At 39.3% G+C, this 13,882-nt stretch overlaps 1 protein-coding gene across 2 annotated transcripts in view; it reads left to right on the top strand.

Annotated features, from left to right (window-relative positions):
* Nucleotides 1-272: 272 nt before the first annotated feature.
* Nucleotides 273-13,882, top strand: part of MMEL1 (membrane metalloendopeptidase like 1) — a 32,728-nt gene continuing 19,118 nt past the window's right edge. Inside the window, exons 1-7 of one of the 2 annotated variants that reach the window (XM_026085583.1) lie at nt 273-436; nt 8,541-8,600; nt 9,440-9,601; nt 9,980-10,060; nt 10,554-10,649; nt 11,272-11,390; nt 12,090-12,155. In XM_026085583.1, coding sequence (XP_025941368.1) covers nt 283-436; nt 8,541-8,600; nt 9,440-9,601; nt 9,980-10,060; nt 10,554-10,649; nt 11,272-11,390; nt 12,090-12,155 — 738 coding nt within the window. In that variant the 5' untranslated portion in view covers nt 273-282. The remainder of the gene's footprint in view (nt 437-8,540; nt 8,601-9,439; nt 9,602-9,979; nt 10,061-10,553; nt 10,650-11,271; nt 11,391-12,089; nt 12,156-13,882) is intronic. The other variant, XM_026085585.1, reaches the window with a different exon arrangement.

The following is a 13,882-nucleotide window of genomic DNA, read 5'->3' on the forward strand; positions in this document are numbered from 1 at the left end:
ACCACAGAGAGTCCAGGATAGCGTAACCCAGAGCATCACCCCCAGTAGCACACTCTGAGTGCAGTCAATCCGGTAGGCACAGGAGATGGAGAATGAGGTTGGCAAATCTGTGGACAATCAAATGGACAAATACATGTAATAATTTGGAAGTTTTCTTTGTCTGTCTTTGCTTTTATTCYGCTTCCTTTTTCTCCCTGATTTGTCATGCATTTACCCCTATATTGATTTAGCTATGCTGTTAATGATTTCTTACCCTCCCCTCCTCATTTTAGAGTTACTATAATGGGGAAATCCGAAAGTCAAATGGATATTGTGGAAAAATCAACAAAATCTGGAAAGCAGTCCTGGAGCTTTGTGGCAATTGGTCTGGCTGTCTTGCTACTCATTATGACTTGTGCAGTGGTCGCCCTGGTGATTCTGTATGCCAGCAGCAGAGGTAAGGAACCTGCGAATAATTCTCCTCCTCCCCCTGCAAACAACATATAGGACTTTCTGCAGAGCTAAATGAAAACTACAGGAAGAAGGTGACCTCACCTATGTGAGGGACTTTGCTATCTCTGCCTTGCTTAGGCTGATGCACAGAGATGATTATGTTGGATTTTATTTCATTATTAAATTGTGTGATGCAAGAGTTGGGTGTTTTAGGATTTCTATGCATTTTATTGAATTCAACACTGCTTTTACAAAGATAAAAAAAAAAATGTTGCACTAACAGGGCAAAGTGTATGTGTGTGTGTAAGGCTTGAGATTTCCGTATTTCATAGAAGCTGGATTCTAGATTTATTTTAGCCAGAAGTTATAAAGCAACAACTGCTTAGCAGATCTACATGGGAGATTGCTTATTACAATGTGAAAGCTTTTTTTTAAATGCCAGTGAGATACCTTTCTTTATATTACATTGGGCTATTTCAACTCTAGGTGACATGTGGTTCAGTGACTTTCATGTGAATGTCTTGCCAGGAACCTGACAAGGAGGCATGTTTCTTCCAGGAGTTTCGCCTAAATRTATTAACCGGAGAGCATGCTTACCCCCAAAACTAAGTTTTTCACTAGCACATCAAATGCAAAGTCCTATTTTAAAATTCTCTGAAGCAATAAACAGGATTGGTAGCAGCACCTGCCTCATGTTTGTGATTTCCATGAATGCCTCTTGGTTTCAGAGCTTTGTTGAAAAAGTGGAGAATGAAATTAATGTATTCAAATAGCAAAACTAAAGCAAGGCACTGTTTTCTCCTTACATTGTCTCTGCATCCCCTGCCTGCAGTGAACTGCTTTCTTCAGCACTTGTAAGTGCACCACCACTGCACATTTCCAAGTACCAGTTCATGAGAAAAGCTGTTTTTATTGTTTTTACTTGTGTGCTACCAGCAATTGAATGTTATCAGCATTTGTTCCAGTGCTAGAAGAAATCTTTGAGTGTTCAGATATTCATGATAATTCAGGTATTCATAATACTCAGCAGAAAGTTCCTCGTATTTATTCTATTACCCCAGGAGACAGAAGAAAAAAAAAACAAACCCAGAGCTAGGTCCTAGAGTAAGAATTCCTTTATCAAAATATTGAGTTATGCAGACTTCTGTCRCTTGGATCCATAAAGGATTTGAGAAATCTGGTCTACATCTTGCTTCTTGGATTCGGGCAAATCAAAATTCAGGCAAGTTTATTAAAATTTGACCAAATGTGGGTCTCATCCAAAATCCATGGGAAAAGTCTGTGTTCTCCCTCAAAAATAAAGCCAGTGCAAATGCTTTTTTCTTTTTTTTTTCTAAAAGGCATATCTGAGAAAAAGCAACTCCAAAATGTAAACATTTTGCAGGCTTGTATCAGCTGCCGTTAAACTTTCCTTGGGAAATGACGGACAGACATTCCTTAGCACAATGTGAGTGCAAAATGATAGCATAACTGATAACCTGCTTGTCCTGTACAGTGTACAGCTCCTCCCAGCTGTTTTCTCATGCCTTAGATAAATGTCAACACTGGCCTAGAGTCAGTTTCTCCCTCTCCATTCATGTTTAGATATACACAGTTGAACTGCTACGACAGGAGACGCTAAGATATAGTCATACCCCAGAATAGCTGCTAGCTTTACATAATTCACAGGTAGGAGTCAGGCAGCAGGAGCTTTAGTCTACACCATCTTTTAGATGAGCATAGTACCTATATGCATATTCTGGTCTAAGAAACTGGGAAAGCAGAGCTCTTCAGTGCATCCTGTCGATGTTCCAATGCAGAACAGGAACAATTTTTGTACCTTGAAGTTTTGCCAAACACTCCACTCATTTCTGTTTTGAAGCTACATTTAGGCCCATACCCAGCGCTCAGTTGAAAGGCTGAAGTTTCTCTCAAACTTACCTAAAGAAAAGTGTTTTTTGCTCAAAGCTGGGCAGCATAAATGTAAATCCCACATAGCAACAGAAAATGCAGCTGAGCAGAATTCTTGTGACAGAACCAAGAATGTTATCTTCAGGATTTTTCTATTTCTAATTTCACTCAAATGTTAATGTTGGAAATGTGAATGGGACACTGGATTGCTTATTAAAAGCTGATTTGGCTCACAGAGTTCTCCACTCCATCTTCATGCATTCTTTATCAGAATGATACTAACCACACAGGCTCCTAAAAACTAATGCTATTTAGCTAATGGAAAATTAAGAGGATTACCCCTCCTGCCTTATGTTCTCTCTTTTTTTTTTTAATATATGAATGTATATATAGGCTCTGTGGTTCAGGGAGTATATTTTTTGTTCTGTTCGTATAATAGCTTGCAGAAGAGTGTCATGATGCACAACCTGGCCCTCTGGCTACAGCAACAATACATGTAATAGATGTCAATAATGACCATGATTTTATATATATACCCAGACAGCAAAAACACTGCAGCTCACACAGCAATGCAGTTATACAGTTCTGGAAGCAGTTCTAGAAGAAGGGGATTTTGGCCCTCCAAAGAAGTTTTCATACCCCCAAAACATGGCTAAATAAGCTAAAAGGAAGTGCAGTAACAACAGCAGAATAGTATTTGGGTGAACGTAGAAAGGAAGGCAGTCATTCATTTTTCAATCTGAATACACCACACTTTCTACTACATCTTTCCATCATCACCCACACATATATCTTGGCAGCCTTTTCACAGCTCTCTCTATTTCAAAGCATTTACAGCTCAATAAAAAGATTCACATTCCCACCTAATTGCCAGTCCTGTTTACTTGAAAGTCAGATTATTAGTTTAGTTGATTTTTTAATTCACTTTCTGGCTTCCAAGGCTGTAGAATTTCTCACAGATAGCAGATATTTTGTTTGCGCTCCACAGGTTGTCACTATTCACATCTATTATAGAGGCTGTCATAGGGCTGGAGGGCCTGCTCATGCACCTAGACCCTATCCTGTTAAGCAGTCTACAGACAAAGAACAGAAATACAACCCCTGCTTGAAGGAGCCTATACCCCTGGGGAGCATCTTGTTCTGGGAGTGGATTTCACAAAGTCACGTTATGCCCCTGTATCTCCTTTGCTGTGACTGGAATAAATGTGCACTGCAGAATGGGTTCACAAGAGCATGCTAACCGAAGGCAATACGTAAACTGGGCACTAGCACACTAAGAAAAGGTTGTGGCTAAGATCTGACTTGTTTCCTAGACTGATGCCTTGTCATTCTTTGGCTCTGTAAATGTTCATTACTAAGGCATCTCTTCAAAGGAGATGGAGAATTTAAAGAAGTGGCAGCCACCACAAAACTCACGTTGAAATGACATTGGGTGACAAGACTCTTTTTGGTTTTACTCGGGTGTAGCTACATGAATGTAAAACCAATGGGAATGAGAGGAAACACAGAGCCTCAAAAGTGGGCAGATTTTCAAAGTCTACTGATCCTTGCCTGAAATTCTAATTCCATCTCTTTTAGCCATACTTACAGATAGACTGTAAATAATAAATCCTAAGAAAGGCTGAAGAAAAAAGAAAGCATTTGTTACCGACTCAGTTTGAAGATACTGGCATCTGGTAGAGACAGTCCTCTCAGAGAAAAAGCAGCTAAATTCGGCAGTTACATTATTTGTTGCAAACAATTCCCTGCTATAATAGCAGCAAAGGCAGTCTGCAATGTTGACAGCACTTCYGCAGATGAGAACTGTGTGAGAAGTTGATAAAGTGCTGAGAGGTGAAGCTCACACTTGACTGCTTGATGACAACTGTGGATCTAATTGTTTCAGTGTGTGCCATCCCCAGCCATCTGTAATCCTCAAAAAACACAGTGGCGAAATACTAAACACAGTGTACTTCAAAGACTTTATAGCATGATTTGTATGTGTTTTGTTGTCTGAAAAGAAACTTCACTAAGGCTGAGAAAAGCGATAAAGGACTTGTATGTTAAAAAAATGGCATTCAAAAGATGAACTGCTGAAGGGAATTACAGTGCTTACGGTGTTCRGGAAATTATTCCTGTAACCTGCTGCTGATGAGTAAATGTAATACTGTTCTATAGCTTCCTCTAAAGCCAAGTTAAGACAATAGAATTTTCTACAGTGAATCTGCTGGGGTGTGAAGCAGGTCCCAGCTGAATTCTGCCATTTCTCTGGTAAGCCCTTGGCCACTCCTTTTATTTAGCTAGATTAAAGCTTACCCWCCTTTGCCAGTTCTCAGATGGTGCTCTGTCAGGTGCTCTGTCAGATGAGGATATGGTCTTCAGGCTGCACAGGGTTCATTGGCTCTTTTCTCCTTACAAGACTGTCTGCAGAAAAAGAGTATGGCTTTCTTGATGGAGTAAATGCAAGGTTGACAAAGCTGACCTCCTGAATTTTGTTAGCCCTGAAAGAACCTAGTACTGTACAAAGTAGTTCCAATGGTGAARTCTTTCTGGCCCATTTCTGTTCTTCTGACTTCTCTCCTTGATCACTTTAAAAAGTGTGCCCAAGGAAGGGTAGCTATGAAACAAAAGGTGGGAAAGTTGAATGATTGATTTTAAGACAGAAAAAATATTGTAAGAGGCTGGATCCTGAAATGGTGCRGCAACAGTCTGTGCTCAGAGTACATAGGCTCCATCTTGGACCACAAAYCTAGACATAAAGCCCCTCCTGCATACAGGCATCTGTGGGTGAACCTCATATTTATTGAGACTTCCAAATGAGATTCCCTGGAAGGCGTTTCTCCAGTTTTTTCAGTCCGTCTTGGAGGGAGGATAAGAGAGTACTGGAGAGAAGTACAATGACAGTATGCAGTTGGCTGAGAGTTAAGGTTTGATATGAGAAGAGACAAGTTTTGATTTCCCACAAACTCTTCCACCCAAGTGTTTACTTTCTGTGCATCAGGGGAAACATGGAATTCGGAACTGAACAAATTGTACTGATTTTTCCCTGCTATAGATTGCTATCTTTATGCGTTACATTAGTGTCAAACATGAGCTCATGCCTCACTGTTATGATTTTATGCTCAGAAATTTCATATCACATCCATCTAAATCCTGCTAGATATTTGCTTTGTTTCAGCTTTTAGGTTTTACAGAACATTGTTTAACCCGTAAGTTATCCTCACCATCTCTGTACTTGCAGCACCTTTTTTCTGTGGATGTCAAAGCAGGAGTCCCTATTTATGTCATTATAGCTGAACCTCTCATCAAAATTTAACCAGCAAGAAAAACAAATATATAAAGAAGTACCTATGTTTGCACTGAAAACCAGGGGGTTGTTCTCTAGCAAAGCAGGTTGAGAATGTGAAGTTCATAGAGTAGTCCAGCCGAGACTTTCAGAGGGTGCATTTTACATTTCTGTTTCYAGTTATTTGAGGTTCAAGAGGTGCAGTGACAAAGCCTCACTCAAGTGAGCAAAGTCCCAATAAATACATTGTGAAGTAAAACAGGGCAGTGTTGGTCATATCTCATACAGAGTCAGGTTGGCTTGGTTCTTTGTCAGGAATGGTACTGAGGCATAAAAGAGATAATTGATAGAAAAACAAAGGAGCCACTTTTCAAAGTAAACTGAGCCCCTCACCAGCCATTTTTAATTATCTGTTTTTGTGGCATAGTTTCAGAGCTCTGTATGTGCAACCAAGGTTTCAAAACAGATTTGGCTTCCCTGCTTATGCAGCTCAGTTACATTTTCCCAATCACAAAGGCTTTTTGAATGAGGGCAGTTAGAATCTTGTTGACAGCACTTTGGTTCCAGAAACCGAAGTTATACATTTTCAGGGTATATTAAAGGGAGAAGCTTTGATTAAAAAAGCTTCAGATGGGTTCTGTCTGGTGCCTGAGAAATGATGGAAGAAATGCGGCATACTTGTAGTGCAGCTAACTCCTTTTTGCCCTGCCCTCTACTATTTCCCCTTTATGGAAAATTTCAGTATGGCTTTGAACTACTAGCTCCTTTTCTCCAAAAGGAGATTTTTTTCCTTGAAAAGACCCTGGGTTTCTAATTTTTTTTTTTTTGGTAATTATTACAGAGTTTAGGAAAGTTCTCCAAAAAGTGGGCTTAGTTTCATCCTGTGCAAAAATGCAAAACTTCTGTATGTGAAGCTTTGAATTATTACAGATATTTTGCTCACCCTGAGCTGAGATTGCTAGCCACTAAACCATAATAAGGCATGCCGTTATTCTAATGCAGATCTACCCTCACACAACACAACGGCTCTGAATTGAATCCTGAATGTTACATTCCCAATCACAGTGGGGGCTTTTTATGTTGTTTCCACTGAAGAGCTTCAAAGCCCTTTTTTCTTCCCTACTGTTTTTTTTCTGTCTCAATTACTGTAATCTTGTTTGCTCTTGTGTAAAACAGTTGTTTTCATTGGAAGGAATTTTTTTGAGTAACTTTTCTGCAAGCACTCTAGTGTAAGGATATTAAAAAAAAGAGTTTAAAAACATGCTAATCCTTTTGGAAGGTGGTGGTGGCAGGTTTTTTCTTTTCCAGTGTGGACAGAAGTAGTGCTCTATCTAACATAATAGAAGTAGATATTGAATTATTTCATTTTCACAGATGGGAAATGAAGACAGCAAAATTAATTGTCTTGTGCTCAGGACCAAGGCCACTTATCATGCTGGGATGCTTAGATACCTCCCATCCCTGTTCTGTAGCTAAAGACACACAAGGGAATGACATGACCAGGCATCACAAATACATTCAGTTGAGTACTCTGCCTAAAAAATTTATGCATTCATCTACCAAGGCTTCAGCATCAGTTCACAGCAGAACTCATGGCTCTGAATTCACAGCAAGACCCTCTGTATCACTGCCTTCAAACTCATAACAGTACCTTTAGTATAGAGGACCAAGTGTTAAGAGCTAGGCACTTCTCCAGTACCAGTTTCAGCTCATCACGGATGCATTAGCAGCACGTAGCCTTTTTGTGTATCTATCTTCTTTACTGGAGGAATTTCACAGGCCAAGACTGAGTGGTCAAAAAGAGAAAAGGACACCTACAAGTTACGCCTCTCAGCTTCTGCTGGAATGAGGAGACAGACCCATTTCCCTGTGTAATACAGGCACACGTATATCATTTTCAGAAGTTACAGCAAAATGCTTCTACTGAGGTTTCACTGACTGTGCTCCCTCTCAAGCTCCCTCTCACTCTACTTCTATCACTCCCTCTGTGTGGGCAGAAACTGGCAAATCATAAAGGTCTCTAGAATTCCTGAGTTTGATTGCTTTCAAACTATTGAGGAAAGTGATAAATGGGGCTGATCCTAGTTCTTAATGGAACAAAACTCCTATTTTATCAGAGAGGTTTGCTTATATCACAGCTGAAAAGGCAGATACCAGTACGATCATAGCTCTTAGCACAGTTTGTTCTACACTTAGTCAGATATGCTTTCTGGAGTGCTGAATTGCATTGGAATCACTGGAAATTGGCTTTTCTGTTCATCTCCAAGAGGAACAACACAAACTTGAACATGGATCCACAGTGTCCTAAGGGAGAGCTCCGGTACATACTATTTCACTAGCCTTAAGCATTACTGAATAGGGAACAACCTTCCTGCTGAACAGCAAAGGAGTATCCTTACAGGGCATACCTGAAATTTTGGCCATGCTGCAGGTCTGTTTTTTTCACACTTAAAAAAGTGAAAATAATTTCTTTGCTTCGGTTTGATTTTTGTGACTCAAAAACAGTATGAAATCAGTAATTCAGCTATAAGCTTTTCTGCCCTGTTTAAATCTCTCAGTTACTGTGGCTCTGAAGGTCAAGGAAAAGCTCAGATGCTCAGAGCGTCTTAGTATATTGTATAGAAGTTGACATCATACTTTCAATATGTGTCAAAGAGACTATGGAGACAGTTATCAGGAAACCAGCCTGTTCTTATCCTCCTTCCAGGAGAACTGAAACTCACTGTCAGGACTGTTGTATTACTGCTTTCACAGAAATTTTCCTCATAAATCTGAAAATAAGTAATGTCTTCACAGTTGTCACTGGATCTTTTACTGGCAGTAACATTCATTTGCTCTAAAATTAAACAGACCTATCGCTAAGGTTGGTGAATAGATATTGGTGAATGGCATTGGCAGTGATTTCTTTCCTRAACAACTAATTTTATCTGCTTTCTTATTCCTCTCCCTGCAGACACTCACTATGGCACCAGTTCAGGCAACATATGCACCACGCCTGGATGTGTTACAGCAGGTAATGATTCTTACTATGAATGATTGCTGCAGAGGTGATGTTTTACATGCTATTAGTTCTACCCCGCTTGAATAAACAATAGATCAGGCTCTAAGACTGAAGAAGTTTGTAAGGAATGAAACTTTCACTTGGGCCAGATACATATTGTTATTATTGTCTCAGGCAGCAAGTATAGCTGTCCTCTTTTCTTCTCCATTGTATACTTCCTTTGTTGCCAGGAATACCATACGTAAAGAAGTAGTACATTAAAATTTCCAGTGTGGTCAACCGTCCTCTGGCTTTAGCCTGAGCCGTAAGGATGCGGATAACCAATGTAAGTCATCCATAAAGTAGCACAAAAATCCCCTTAGACCTAGTTTTCCTCTCAAAGAGAATGCGTTGTACACATAGGGCTATTCACCTTCTCATTTTTGGCATCTAATTTGTACACTCCCATGCAACCAAGAGGGGTAAGACTGCAACACAGGTGTTCTCAATTGCCCCCTGGAAACACTGACTTCACAGCTAGGTACCTAAACTAGGAGCTCAGGCTGAGAAGGGTGCTTTGCCCCATGAACATGCTTATAAGGCACTGTTCCATGGAGAATTACTACTCTGCCATTCAGAGGCTCCCTCTGCAAGCAATATGATCCCAGTGTAAAAGTCTGATGTCAGACACTTCCCTGCATCTATAAATGGAGAACAGGATTCTTGGAGTCTTCACAATGAGAATGAGTCTTATCCAGGATGAGCAGTATATGCAAGGTGCCTTCTTGCCAAGCACCTTCTTGGCAGTTTTTGGTAATCCCAGAGGTTACTGGGCAGTCTGTGGAACTCAAATCTCTGATTTTGATATATAGCTGCTAGAATAATTCAGAATATGGACCCAACAGCTGAACCTTGCAAGGATTTCTACCAGTATGCCTGTGGGGGCTGGCTCAACCGGCACGTTATCCCAGAAACTAGCTCCAGATACAGCATTTTTGACATCCTGAGAGATGAGCTGGAGATCATCCTGAAAGGTAAGAATGAGGTTGCACTGTTTTTTCTCTATCCTTGTGTTTAGTTTCAGATGTTATCTACTGCACATTATACAGAGAAATCCTCTAGTCCTTTAATCTCTCCATCTCCTACTACACAATTTTGTGGAAACATCCTGTTCCCTCTAAAATATTAGCCAAAGGTGATTTATACTGACTTCAGAGGGAGCAGGACAAGCTGTGTGCGTGTCCTTCTTGACACTTTTTTCTGTTGATAGCACCTTTAAAGAGCACTCTAGTTTCACAGTAATTGAAGCCTCAGATAACAAGTGTTTATCATAGCCCTGAATTCTCAGTCACTTCTATGGAAAGATCAAAGCTCTCCAGGGCAAAATCTCACTGCAACGGTTCCTTCCCCAGGTGTGTTGGAGACTTCAGATCAAGGGGACAGAGAAGCATTTCAGAAAGCTAAAATACTTTACAAGTCATGCATGAATGAGAGTGAGTCTCTTCTTGTTCCATTGGTACTCTTGTTCAATATCAAACCTACAGCTCAAGGAAAAGTCCAGTCAATATCTGTCTAACCCACATGGCCTTGCCTGGAAAGCTAATCTTCATTCAGGTGAATGAAGATGCGTTGGTACATCTATAAGGCTTAGTATGTGCATTTTGGGACACCAAAGGATGGATGTTGGTTATCTACCTCTGGTAACAATGCAAAGCCTTCTCTTCTGAATGAAAAAATGTGCCCCATTTCATTCTTTCCAAAGGCTGTCAATCTAAATCCCTACTGAAGTGAGCAGAAGTATTTTCATTGCTTTTCTGAAGACTAGTAGTCTTCAGAAGCAGACAGATGATTTTGTGGTATGCAGATTATTCTCTTATTCTCTGCTATGACAGATTCAGTTGCAGATTTAATATGTTAAGGACATTACTTATTTTTCTTCATCTTTTTCAATGAAACAAGTTACAGTATTTGTTTTTCTTCTCTCAGGTCTTATAGAGCAGCGAGATTCATTGCCCCTACTAGAGGTCTTAACGATGGTTGGAGATTGGCCAGTGGCTTCTGCAGACTGGAATAACACCAAAGGTAATGCTGTGCCCAAAAAAGTTCAGTAGTGTTTAGTCAGAATTATTTATTGCACTAACTAGGCTGATGTCATTATATTACAGCCTCGGTTTTATTTTTTTCTTGATAAACAAAAGTTCAGGGTATTGGACACATTTAGCATGCAGTGACCTGTGTAAATAAGATACTGTAAATTTAATACTCATATTAGAAGATCTCATTCATGAGCACTGGACATTTTAAGATGCTATTAGGAAAACTGAAGGATGAACATGAAAAAGGAAAAGAAAAGGAATATAACCAATATAACTATGTTCTAATACTTGCATATTAATTAGAGTTTGCAGCATCATTGCCTAACTAGACAAAGTCATGATGATTTATACTCATATAGGCATTCATAAAGTAATCAGTAAATGATTAATATATCATTGAGATAGATAACACCTGTGAGAAGACTTGTCTAGCCATTTCTAGCCACTCTAGGAATGTTCTCTACAAATCAAATATCTTCACATGATGCTCCRTCTGGTTTTAAATGATTTCAGCAATAGACTTGCAGGCTATACAGCTTAATCAGTCCTGATATATATATTGATATACATATAGATGTATARTGTATGTTTTCTCTTTTATCTCCCAGAGCCAAATTGGAGCATGGAAGAAAAACTCTCCATAATGAACTCCAGATTTAACAAACGTGTCCTGATTGACATGTTTGTATGGAATGATGACCAGGATTCCAACAGACATATCATTTATGTAAGAAAAAAATTGCAGGGAATTATTTATGTATCCCAAAATCGTACTGGATAGTTATTTGCACTGCACACAGATTAGCTTTCCATAAATCAGTGGATATGCACAATACAGGCAAAATGTACACAACAGTTCCTACCCCAACCTGCAGATCTGTCTCAAATTCACACTGGGAGACATTTTGTGGTAGCATAATTTGTTTTGGTTTCAATTAAATGAATGGACCTTTGCTGTTTTACAACATTTAAGGGTTGTGAATTCTTGTGACTTGCAAAATGCTGGTACAGTGTAATATATAGCAGGACATCATATATTTTTGGAATAGTTACATAAATAATATTTAAGAGCTCGTTCATGTATTCTTATGCATGAAATCTAGCCCTGGAGAGAAGCAGCTTCTTTTCTAAGTTGCTCAAATTTATTCTGAAACCTCAGTGATTACTGAAAGATTTGCTTAATAACTCATGCTAAGTAGCCATCCTGTCCTTATCTAGAAATTCAGAGAGAGAGGTTGGAGCTTCCATCTCATCCCAGTTTCTAGAAAGCTAAAATTCTCCTTGATCGTTTGGTAAGAGTGTACTCTTGGTGCTTCTGACACTGAAAGGATGGCATGCGCAGCATTTCATGATGCCTTTCAAGGACCCCTGACAACACCAGTTCCTGATCAACACTAACTAAAGGAATGTATATGATTTCCTTCAGATTGACCAACCTAGTTTAGGAATGCCATCCAGAGACTACTACTTTAATGGGGGCAACTATCAAAGGGTAAGTATTCCTTGTAATTTGTTTACAGCATGCTACTAAAACAGCTTTTATTAATTATCCCTGTGTTTTGGAAAACTCAAATATATGAACCTTTACGTAATGTTACGAATGTTACGTAACAATCAGAATTAGACTGTGTTCAAGTGTGAGAGACTATGTTCAAGTTGCTCATCTCTGCCAGCAAAACTGCTGGGGGGAGGGGGAAGGTTGTAAATAGTAAACTGTTGCAAACATAGCTAGAAAATTTATTAGTTTCCAAACTGAAAATACTGCTCTAGTACTTTTTATTTTCTCAATTATGTCATGCTAACAGAGAGGATTTGCAGCCTAGCATTAAACTAATTTTCCTAACATGAATGGAAGGGAATTCAGAGAGACAACAGTCAACATTTCAGACTCTGTTCTGTCTAGTGGTTGTAAAGATAGATCCAAAAATCAGTGAGGCTAGTGGGAGTCTTTCCACTGACTTCAGTGTATTTGAATATGTTTCCAAATATAATATATTCTAAAATATAGTGCTATGAAATTTTAATGGGATTGTGTTTTAACACCTTCTCCTTCTGGCTACCTTTGTAAACTGTCATTTTCTGTAGGTTTTACATTATGAGTCAGATTAACGATCTCCACATATAGTTGCATTGGGAACAAAAGAGAGTTGCTCTGAAGTCTGCTGGTAGCTGCTGGAAGTAGGATTCTGTTCTGCAAGTTTCACTTTTATAGTAACAGTTATATTAGAAAGCAGAGATATTTATGCATCCCTGGATGCAAGTCAGACTTAAAAGGACTTGTAGGAAGTAGAAAATCAAGTGCAATACATAGAGGATCCTAGACTAGCAAAAGCAAACAAATAGTATTTAATATAGTTTAAAGTTGAAGCTATAACAAGGGGGAGGGGGCACCAAGGATTTGTTTTTAATCCTAATGAATAAAGAGGAGACACAACCCCCTTTTATTTGCTGTTTAACAGCTCACTTCCCATAAATAATGAACCAAACTCTGATGACCTATACTCCCCCTGCGCTTAGTCCAGCATCTTTTGGCAAAACTCCTACGGAGGCCTGTGGGAGTCTGGCCTGATTAAGGTCTCAGCATTCAGCCTAAAAACATAAATCATCATCATGTAACTGCCCAGACTCCATTTCACAACAGTTATTGTGTTTATCTGGTTTCCAAGGCCTATGGAGGAGGAAAGAATAATAGGTAATATTAAGCCTTCCTGTATCAAAAAACTGTACTCCCTCAGCAGCCAAATATCTTTCCAAGGCCCATTCTGAGGCATAAATCACAGCTATACCTTCCTATTAGAAATAAAGCAAAGGCATCACTGGGAACCATGAGACAGAGAGCTTTTCTTTCAGCCACTGAAAACAAAGGATTTGGAGGATTTATGGTATTACTATCAGAGAATTTTAAACTTTGTTTTTTACCCTGATATTTTAACTAGAAGGGATCACTRTTCCCATAGTGTATTTCAAAGCCCAGAGCTTTCTGTACTTGCTCGAGTGGTAAGTTTAACCCAGAACTCCAGAGAGTTGGATTGCGTAGAGAAATGTAAAGTGTCACTTTCACTACATGTTTAGAAACTGGCAACTGCATTGTGAGATATTCAAGGATCAACTGACATCCTAGATATTGCAGTAGTATCCAGTATAGAAGAAAAAGACAAGAAAATGGAGTGGAGAGGGTTGCACTGGAGATAAGGACAAAGGCTGTGCCATGTCATTTAC

The sequence above is a fragment of the Apteryx rowi genome, unplaced genomic scaffold (genome assembly GCF_003343035.1).
Source record: "Apteryx rowi isolate R43461 unplaced genomic scaffold, aptRow1 scaffold_67, whole genome shotgun sequence".
NCBI lineage: Eukaryota > Metazoa > Chordata > Aves > Apterygiformes > Apterygidae > Apteryx > Apteryx rowi.